At 42.5% G+C, this 11,122-nt stretch overlaps 1 protein-coding gene across 3 annotated transcripts in view; it reads left to right on the forward strand.

Annotated features, from left to right (window-relative positions):
- GLMN (glomulin, FKBP associated protein) overlaps nt 1-11,122 on the forward strand; it is a 44,788-nt gene that overhangs the window by 32,985 nt on the left and 681 nt on the right. For all 3 annotated transcript variants that reach the window (XM_059688858.1, XM_059688860.1, XM_059688859.1), the window contains exons 17-18: nt 10,129-10,252; nt 11,034-11,116. In XM_059688858.1, coding sequence (XP_059544841.1) covers nt 10,129-10,252; nt 11,034-11,116 — 207 coding nt within the window. The remainder of the gene's footprint in view (nt 1-10,128; nt 10,253-11,033; nt 11,117-11,122) is intronic.

Here is an 11,122-nt window from a genome sequence, read left to right on the forward strand (position 1 = left end):
GTCCGTGATGGAAACCTGACATCTTTCAGGCAGTGTAAGAGGCTGTTCACTATGGAAGCATTTCTTCCAGTGCAATAGGACATGTATGTAAATGAGAGGCAAATCTGTTTGTTGTGGTTAATTAAAAACTGACAGCTTCTGAGTTTTTAGAAATTTTGATTAAAGGGGAAACAAGATATTCTAGTGATTCTGAATTGTGGGTAGTTCTATTCAGAAGGACTCCTACCAGAACCTATTTTTGAGCAATGAAGTGTGCTGAGAAGGTAACTAGTCAGATGAAAAGCTGAAAAGCAATTCAAAAAGGTGTATAGAAAAATAAGAACAGAATCATTCAATACAAAACGTGATTCATAATTGAATGATAATCCATTTCTTTTCCTGCTATTTTGGGTCACTGTCAACTGACTTATCTTTTAATAAGAAGAATAAGTCATTCCCCTCCACATCCTACTATTTCATGCCTATTTATCTCTCTGCATAAATGATAGGCACCTTCTCCTACACTTTGAACCTTGAACCTCCATCTCTACTGGTAAAATCAACTTAGCTTTTATACCTAATGTTCTCTCTTATTTGGTAGGTGTCTTTAAATATGAGTTAGTTGTTTGTTTTTGTCTTTTTATTTTTATTTAATCTCACCCAAGGAGTGGGGATATTTTTCCCATTGATTTTTTAGAGAGAGAAGAAGAGAGGAGGGGGAGAGAGAGAAACATTGATGTGAGAGACACACATCCATTGGTTGCCTCCCACTCGTGCCCTGACTGGGGCCAGGGATTGACCCTGCAACCAGGAATCAAACCGAGACCCTTCAGTGTACAGGCTGATATTGTAACCATTGAGAAAACTGGCCAGGTCTGGATTTGTTGTTTTGAATTACAATAACATTCTAATACATAGCCTATAATAATTATATCTCTTACCTTTGTATTTTCTACTCATATCCTTTCCAATCCTCCTGCTTACACCCATTCTTTTTCTTAAGTTGTGATTGTAATATGCAGAAAGAAAACAAAGTCAAGGGAGGCAATATAAGTTTGTAAAGGCCACTGGTATCAGGAATTTTTAAAAATTCAATTAGGCAATGTGTGCATATATGCTTTTTATTTAGGAAAACTAAATATCTGGCATATATGCATATAATCTATGTAACCAATATTTTGGATTCTCATTTAAATTGTTTCTTTCTCCAAGATTAAAGCATGCCCTTTTTGTGTCATTTGCAGAACCAAATTACTTAAGGTGATAAATGTTACTTGATATTACAAGTGTTAGAAGTTCTACAATAGTACTTCATAAATAACAAGTCACATACAAATTAGGAGAAAGGGGGAAACTGGGTCTCATGCATTTCCTTCTTTTCTCCTTTGCAAGGTCCTATTTGTTGTGGCGATAAATGTCATTGTGGTGTAGAACTGCCTAGTCTTCCTTTTGTAAGATAAGCTGCAGTGAATTTTGGAATATATAGTTAAGCTTTATAACTGAAAAGATTTCAGAACTATTTCATCAGTGAGATTACTTGGTATAAAATTAAAAGCAAGTATTTGTGAACAGTTCAAATTGTTATCCTTATAACTTTAAAATATTAAGTTATTTTTTTCTAGACATTTGATAAAAGAAATTTTAAAATTATTTTCTTTGTAGTTTTTTAAAAGATCTAGTACCCTTAATGTTAAAGAGAAAATATTCTTTTTTCCATAGCTTCTTCACTCCTACATACTTCTAAAAATATTACTGTTCATCATGTGAAAGATTGTGGAATTATACTGAACAAAATTGGCAATTTAGCCTAATTTTGGCACATGATTTTATTACCTTGTTTTGAGTTTTATGGTTATGGGCTATGTATTAAATTACTGCAATTAAAAACAACTAAGGTCTTGATAAAAACTTAGATTTGCACTGTCCAATATAGTAGACAGTAGCCACATATGACTAGATTTTAAATTAATTTTTTAAATTTTAATTAAAAATTTAGTTCCTCATTGGCATTGGACAGGGCCATTCTAGATCATTGTTTCTCAGCATATGTTCCTAATCAAAATTACCTGGGTATTTTTTAATGTATATATAAATGCAAATTCCTGAGTTCAGCCCAAATCTTATCAATCAAAGCCTGTGATAAAGCACAGAAATCTGCAATTTTAACTTAGTGAAGCTTGAGAACCTCTATATATTATGAATTACGAATAAAATCTATTTTATGAGATAGTTGTATCTGATAAAAGAATATTATAAACTTTTAACTGAATGATAATGAAATGCTATATGTAAAACTTGTGGGATTTGGCTAAGAGTGGTACTTAGAAAAAAGTTTCCAGCTTTAATGCTTATTTTAGAAATGAATATAAAGTTACTAATGAATTTCTGGCAAGATTTCAAAAATTCACAAAGACACAATATGTTAATTAAAAAGAGTATAATTATTAATAAAGCACAGATTGAAAAATAGTATAAAAATTACATGAAAACATATCAGTAAATTTGAAAACTTCAGTGAAATGAAATACCTTAGAAAATATACTTTAAAACTGCCACAAACAGTCTAAGAGAATCACAAGGTCAGATAATTTTACCATAATTTCAAGAAACAGATACTCAAATTTTATATAAAACTAGGGGCCCGGTGCACGAAATTCGTGCACTGGGTGTGTGTGTGGGGGGAGTGTCCCTCAGCCCAGCCTGCCCCCTCTCACATACTGGGAGCCCTCAGGCACTGACCCCCATCACCCTCCACTCGCAGGATCGGCCCCTTGCCCAGGCCTGACAGAGGTGTCAGGCCTGGGCAGGGGACCCTCATTTCCCCCCATCACTGGTTCTGCACCCAGCCCAGGCCTGATGCCTCTGGCCCAGGCATCAGGCCTGGGCAGGGGACCCCCAGACCCCTCCGATTGCTGGCTCTGCCCCTTGCCCAGGCCTGATGCCTCAGCCAGAGGCGTAGACCCCCATCACACTCCGATCACCTGATCGGCCCCTTGCCCAGGCCTGACGCCTCCGCCAGAGGTGTCAGGCTTGGACAGGGGACCCCCATCTCCCCCCGATCACTGGCTCTGGCCCCCGCCCAGGCCTGAGGCCTCTGGCCCAGGAATCATGCCTGGGCAGGGGACCCCCATCTCCCTCTGATCGCTTGCTCCACCCCCCGCCCAAGCCTGAAGCCTCTGACCCAGGCTTCAGGCCTGGGCAAGGGGACCATCATATCCCCCCAATCCCCGGCTCAGCCCCCCGCCCAGGCCTGATGCCTCGGCCAGAGGAGTTGACCCTCATCACCCTCCGATCACCAATCACCGGATCGGCCCCTTGACCAGGCCTGAGGCCTCCAGCAGAGGTGTCAGGCCTGGACAGGGGACCCCCAGCTCCCCGCGGTTGCAGGCTCCGCCCCTGCCCAGGCCTAACGCCTCTGGCCTAGGCGTCCGGCCCGGGCAGCGGGGACCCACGGCTGCAGCGGCCCCGCGATCGTGGGCTCCGCTTTAGGCCCAGGCAAGGGACCCCTAGCTCCCGGGACTGCCAGCTTCGACCGTGTCCAGCTCCCATCGCTGGCTCCACCCCTACTTCCTGCTATCACTGGCCAGGGCGGCAAAGGCGCCTGATTCTCCGATCATGGCTGGGGGGCAGGGCAAAGGCAGCCCCAGGGCCGCCTTTGCCCTGCCCCCCAGCTCTTAGCTCCCCCCTGGGTTTCCGATCACTGTCAGTGGCAGGGGGCTTCTTCCTGCTTTCCCTTTCGCCTCCCTGCATTGTGCCTACATATGCAAATTAACCGCCATCTTGTTGGTAGTTAACTGCCAATCTTAGTTGGCAGTTAATTTGCATATAGCCCTGATTAGCCAATGAAAAGGGTATCGTTGTACGCCAATTACCATTTTTCTCTTTTATTAGTGTAGATGTTGCAAAGGCTAGAAAAAGAATAGTTGTTCTGAGTCTATTTAGAAAGATATGATTTTAATACCGAAACAGACAAGAATAGTATGTACTAACAACAAAAAGATTGATAAACATAAAAATTTCAATGAAATACTATTTCATACCCATCAGAATGGCAAATGTTAAAAAGGTAGATACCATAGATAAGGATATGGAGCAGCGATGAAGCAAATAGATATAATCACTTTTGGAGAGTAATTTGACATTATCCAATAAAGTTGAAGAATGACAACTCTCACTCAACAACTTCTCCTATAGGTATGTAACTTAGAGCAATGTTCTTCAAACTTCTGATCATAACCAAACATATTAATGAGTCATTCAGTCAGTTTAATGGTCAGACCAGCAATTTTTACAAAATGGAATACAGTATAATTGAAAACATCAGGTTGCTTATTCAGATTTTTAATAAAGGTTATGGGTATTGAAACCAATTTTGTGGCCTGTTACAAAGAACAATGTGAGAAAGTGGAGGGGAAATGACAAACTGGTTAGGACTAAGATTAAGATGTTCAGTGTATTGCTTACCAACATCTCTTATGTGTTTAATGGTCAGCTCGACTGTTACCAGAGAAGAGCTAACATTGTACATTTAATTTTTTAGTAATATAATATATAGTTAGTTGTGGAGCTAAATGCACCCAGTGTCTGTAAAATTGTTAAGTTTTACAGTCAAATTATTTTAGTAATCTATTTTCAGAATGAATTTTATTGAGATACCTTTTATCTCAAATTCATGGCAATTGCAAAACTCTGATCCAGCATGTATAAAATTGCACTCAAATATTTTTATTAGAAGAAAAATAGTAAGGAATAAAAAATACAGAACCATGTTTCAGATGAACTGTTGATCTCAAATTGTAAATAGTGACAATATTCAGAAATATCCTATATAATAAAGAGGTAATACGCATAATTTTTTTATTTTTCAGTTACAATTGACACACAAATTATATTAGTTTCAGGTGTATTAGACATTATATAACTTACTAAGTTATCACCCCCATAAATCTGGTACCCACCTGACACCATAGTTATTACACTACTAGAGGCCCAGTGCACGAATTCATGCATGGGTCGGGTCCCTTGACCTGGTCAGTGATCGGGACCCATCCGGGCCAGGCCGGCCATGGGGAGGGACGATGGGAGGTGGCCCAGCCAGCCCCCCCTCCATCGGGCTGATCAGGAGTGCCGGCCAGCCAGGGGGAGGGGCCACAGGAGGTTGGCTGTGGGAGTGCACTGACTACCAAGGGTCAGCTCCTGCATTGAGTGTCTGCCCCCTGGTGGTCAGTGGTTGTCATAGCGACTGGTTGTAATGGTCCCTTAGGCTTTTATATATATACTAGAGGCCCGGTGCACAAAAATTTGTGCACTCATGGGGGGGAGTCCCTCAGCCCAGCCTGTGCCCTCTCGCAGTCTGGGACCCCTTGGGGGATGACCACCTGCTGGCTTAGGCCCGCTCCCCGGGGAATTGGGCCTAAGCTGGCAATCAGACATCCCGCTGGCAGCCTGGAAGCCCTCGGGGATGTCCACTTGCCAGCGGGGAGCAGGCCTAAGCTGCAGTCAGACATCCTTAGCGCTGCTGAGGAGGTGGGAGAGGCTCCCACCACCATCGCTGTACTGGCAGCCGTCAGCCTGGCTTGTGGCTGAGCAGAGCTCCCCCTGTGGGAGTGCACTGACCACCAGGGGGCAGCTCCTGCATTGAGTGTCTGCCCCCTGGTGGTCAGTGTGTGTCATAGTGACCAGTCATTCTGCTGTTAGGGTCAGTTTGCATATTACCCTATTATTATATAGGATAGAGGCCTGGTTCATGGGTGGGGGCCGGCTGGTTTGCCCTGAAGGGTGTCCCGGATCAGGATGGGGGTCCCAGTGGGGTGCCTGGTCAGCCTGGGTGAGGGGCTGATGGCTGTTTGCAGGCTGGTCAAGCCCTCCCCAGTGGGGACCCTCATCCCATGGAGGTTTGGCCAGCCTGGGTGAGGAGCTGATGGCTGTTTTCAGGCTGGCCACACCCCCTGGCGACGGACGCTCCCAGCCTCTTTGTTTTTTCTTTGTTTTTTATTCTGAGATTTATTTACCTTCTATAATTGAAACTTTGTAGCCTTGAGTGGAGCTCAGAGCTGGCCAGGGCGGGCGGGAAGCTTGGCTTCCTCCATCGCCAGGGGCAACCCAAACCTCCTGCCCGCTCCAGCTCTGTGGCCATGACCAGCTGAAAGCAGGTATCTGGGGTTTATTTATCTTCTATAATTGAAACTTTGTTGCCTTGAGTGGAGCTCAGAGCCGGCCGCGGCAGGCGGGAAGCTTGGCTTCCTCCATCACTGGAGCAACCAAGCCTCCTGCTCGCTCCAGCTCCGTGGCTGCCGGCCGCCATCTTTGTTGGGTTAATTTGCATATCGTCGCTCTGATTGGCTGGTGGGCGTGGCTTAAGCCGTAGCAAAGGTATGGTCAATTTGCATGTTTGTCTTTTATTAGATTAGATAGGTTATTGACTTTATCCCCTGTTCAGTACTTTATAAACCCATGACTATTTTGTAACTACCAATCTATACTTTTAAAAAAATATATTTTTATTGATTTTGAGACAGACCGGGAGAAGGGAGAAGGATAGAGAAATAGAAACATCAATGAGAGAGAAACATCATTAATCGGCTGCCTCCTCCATGCCCCCTGCTGGGGATCGAGCCTGCAACCTAGTCATGTGCCCTGATTGGGAATTGAACCGGTGACCTCTTGGTTCATAGGTTGATGCTCAACCACTGAGCCACACTGGCTGGGCCCAATTTGTACTTCTTAATCCCTCTTTAACCTATCTCCCTAACCCCCATCCCGTCTTAAAGAAGGCCTTTAACATTACTTCTAATACTAGTTTTGTGGTGATGAGCTCCTTTAGCTTTTTCTTGTCTGGGAAACTCTTTATCTGTCCTTTGATTCTAAATGATAGCTTTGCTGGGTAGAATAATCTTAATTGTAGATCCTTGCTTTTCATCACTTTGAATATTTCTTGCCAATCCCTTTTGGCTTGCAAAGTTTCCATTGAGAAATCAGCTGACCATCATATGGAGGCTCTCTTGTAGATAACTAACTGCTTTTCTCTTGATGCTTTTAAGATTCTCTATCTTTAACCTTTGTCTATTTTAATTATGATGTGCCTTGGTGTGGGCCTCTTTGAATCTTAAGATTCTGTGTTCCCAGTACTTGTTATCTGTTTCCTTCACCAGGTTAGGGACGTTTTCCATCATTATTTTTTCACATAGGTTTTCAGTTCCTTAAACTATTCTTTTAGCACCCCCGTAATGCAAATGTTGGTACACTTGAAGTTTTCCCAGAGGCTCCTGACACGATCCTCATTTGGGGGGATTTTTTTTTACCTGTTCTGATTGGGTGTTTTCTGCTTTCTTGTCTTCCAAATCTATGATTTGCTACTCTTATTCAGATACTCTACTTTTTGTTCCCTGTAATGTATTCTTCGTTTCAGTTAATGTATGCTTTGTTTCTGACTGGTTCTTTATGTTTACTAGTTTCATTTTTATGTTCCCTATCTCTTTGTTGATATTCTCACTAAGATCATCGATTCTTCCTGTAAGTTCATTGAGCTTTCTTATACAGTATTTGGAACTCTGCCTCTGGTAGGTTGCTTTTCTCCATTCTGTTTAGTTCTTTCTCTGGAGTTTTATTCTGTTCTTTCATTTAGGAAATGTTTCTTTGTCTCCTCATTTTGACAGCCTCCCTGTGTTGGTTTCTATGTATTAGATAGAGTTGCTATATCTAGGGCTTGGTAGAGTGGCCTTATATAGTATTGTCCTGTAGGGTCCAGTGGCACAGGGTCCCCGATTACCCAGGTTGGACACTCCAGGAGCACCCCTTCCCATATGGACTGTGTACACCCTTTTGTTATAGTTGAGCCTTGTTTGCTGTTGGCACATCAATGGGAGGGATTTATCCCCAGGCTAATTGCCTACAACCGTTGTGGAGGATCAGTTGTGCAGTGGTGCCCACTGAATCTGCCTCTTGAGTGTATTGTTATAGAGGTGGCTCTCGGCATCCTGGGAGGTGCAGACCAAGATCAGCCACCACCTATGTCCTGCCCGGGACCATCCAGCATGAGCTACAACGTGACCAGCAGATGGATGCTACTTGTGTTAGGAATGGAGGTGCCCATGAGAAGCCAAGCTACTAACCAAGGCTACTGCCCCTAGTGCCAGGCCTGGGACCACTTAGCAAGAGGTACAGGGCATGCCGAGGGCAGATGCTGCTTGTTTGAGAGTTTATAAACTGCCAAGACAGGCTGTCTATATGGAAAAGCCACTGGAAACAGCTTGGGTGGGCCCACAAGTGGGGTGGAGCCGGGTGTCAGGGAATCACCAGAGTAGGGCAAACGGTGTGAGCCAGGTTAATGGTGCCTACTTGTTGGCTCTGTGGTGGAAGGACTCAGAAAAGGAACAATGGCCTCTGCCAGCACTTTTATCTGGAAGAATACTGCCCTCTCCCAGCTCTTGCCCTTATGCCAGACAATTCAGTTCCTCCCGTATGTCCCTGGCACTTTCCAGCTGCTGCCCCAGTACTGGAGCTTAGAGCCAGTGAGTCCACATAATTCCATGCACAGGCCCTTTGAGAGAAACACCTGGGACTCCAACAGCCTTTCCATCTCACTCAGCTACAATCCCTGCTGGTATTTATAACCAGAAGTTAGGGGGACTTCTCTTCCTGATATTAGAACCCTGGGCTGGGGGGGAGAGGAGGGCTTGTGTGGGTATGGGACCCCTTGCTACTCAGGGAGCACCTCTGCAGCCGAGATATCCCTTCCAAGTTTTATCTGCTACATATGGGTGTGGGGCCAACCATTCCAATTCTCCACCCCTCCTACCAGTCTCAATGCGGCTTCTTTATAATCTTAGTTGTAAGACCTCCATTAAGCTAGCTGTCGGGCAGTTCTGAGTAGTTGTTCTGTAATACAGTTGTAGTTTTGAAACAGTTGTGGGAGGACTTAAGTACTGTGTTTACCTATGCTACCGTCTTCACCAGAACTTCCAAGGCTCCTTTTTTTTTTTTTTTTTTTAACCTTTTTGCCTAAGATATTTTCCTTTGTAAAGAGTGCCTGGAAATTTAATAATACCAATGAACTTTATGATTCTCCACCTTTAGTACTATGGGAAGAAATGCTCTTGGAATAAAATCTAATATGTAACAGCAAATAAACCTAAACTGTCGTAGGCAGGTAAAATCTCCATCTGCACTTAACACCAAGAATGTCCATATCAGCTTTGTGTTAGAAAAGTTTCCATCAACAAGGAAAGAAAAGAATCTTCTAGAACTAGATCTGTGACAAGGGTATCAACTGTAAGATCAAGAGTTGAAGAGATATATAATGTAGTCATTGTGGGAATGTTTATAGGCAAGAGAAATGTCTTAGACCATGTGTATTGTCCTCAAATAACTCTCATGGATAAAACTTGTAAGTTACCCATCTCAGAACCAAAAACTGCCCAAGTGGTACAGCACTGAGTGTACTAACCAAAGTAAAGTTTCGTTTTGATTGGTATTCACATAAAATACTAGATGTAGTAATCAATGTGTTATTAAACAGTAAACTCTACCTTGAAAGGCAAGGATCATGTGATTAATTCTTGTTTCTCCAACTCTCAAACACATCTGTCTATAATAATAAAAGCGTAATATGCTAATTAGACTGGACAGCCAAATGACCTTCCAGATATCATTCTGCACGAAGCTGCGGGCGGGGCCAAGGCAGAGGCCATTAGGGGCGATCAGGCAAGCAGGCAAATGGTTAGGGGCGATCCAGCAGGCAGGCAGAGGCAGGCAAGTAGGGGTGATTAGGCAGGCAGGCGAGTGGTTAGGGGCAATTAGGCAGGCAGGCACGTGGTTAGGGGTAATCAGGCAGGCAGGCAGAGGCAGTTAAGGGCGATCAGGCAGGTAGGCGAGTGGTTAGGGGCAATTAGGCAGGCAGGCAGGTGAGCCGGTTAAGTGCCAGCAGTCCTGGATTACCAGAGGGATGTATGACTGCTGGTTTAGGCCTGATTCCCCCTAAACCAGCAGTTGGACATCCCCCGAGGGGTCCGGATTTCGAAAGGGTGCAGGCTGGGCTGAATCCCCACCCCCGTGCATGAATTTCATGCACCAGGCCTCTAGTATTTAATAATATGCAATCAGTAAATGTTGAGCCATATAACTAATTCTTTCATTAATTCTTCTGAACAGACTGGATTATGGACAGAACTTGGAAAGATTGAGAATAATTTCTTAAAGCCACTCCATACAGGACTTAATATGTCAAAAGCACATTATGAAGCAGAAATTAAAAATAGCCAAGAAAATAGCCAAGGTTAGTAATGTGCAATTTCATTTTCACTTAGGTCTAACAATTTAGTCATTTTTTTAAACTGCAATTTATATTAAAAATCTTTTTAATCTTGTACTTGTCTAATTTATAGCAAACAAGAAACCATGACAGCTAAGTCATTTTATTTATAATTAAAATTATTCTTATTAGAACTTTAAGTCAGTTAACACTGAAATTGGATTAACAAAGATTTAAACCAAACTGAAATATATTCTGGTTTTAAAATCTCAAATCCTAATTAGGAATCTAACTGTATTACAAGTATTTCTGTTTGGATATCATTGTATTTCTTTTGGTATTGTTTGTTCCACCGTCTCCCCACTCCCCCCAAATAAATCTGTACAAATTACGAAAAAAAATCTTAGGTCCAGGATTACTTTTTAAAGCTAGCAATTCTACAATAATTTTGTGATCTTTTCCATATAGCTATGGTAATATTTCTATAGACATTACTAGATTTTTTCTTTTTTAGTGTGTAATTCTGATTATATACTGAAGAAAAAAATTTATAAGTTTTCATTCATCCTGTACATGCCAAAATAATGCTAGTCACTTAAATAAACATGTTACAGAATTTTGATATTTTTGCTAATTGCTTGACTTAAGCATACCCTGAGATATTAAACACTAAGACTTAATTTATATAAATAAAGGACATATTTTTAAAGTAATGGAATGATGAAAGTAGCTTATTAATTTATTACTGAGATCTGAGAGTTGTTTTAAGATTAAAAACATGACATGATTTTTTTTTCTCTTACAGAAGTCGAGAGGTCTAAAGATTTTTGTTCTGTAACCGTAGGTGGAGAAGAGATGCCTAAGATGCCTCCCGAAATGCAGCTTAAGGTAGAT

Source organism: Myotis daubentonii, chromosome 3 (genome assembly GCF_963259705.1).
Source record: "Myotis daubentonii chromosome 3, mMyoDau2.1, whole genome shotgun sequence".
NCBI classification, from domain to species: Eukaryota; Metazoa; Chordata; class Mammalia; order Chiroptera; family Vespertilionidae; genus Myotis; species Myotis daubentonii.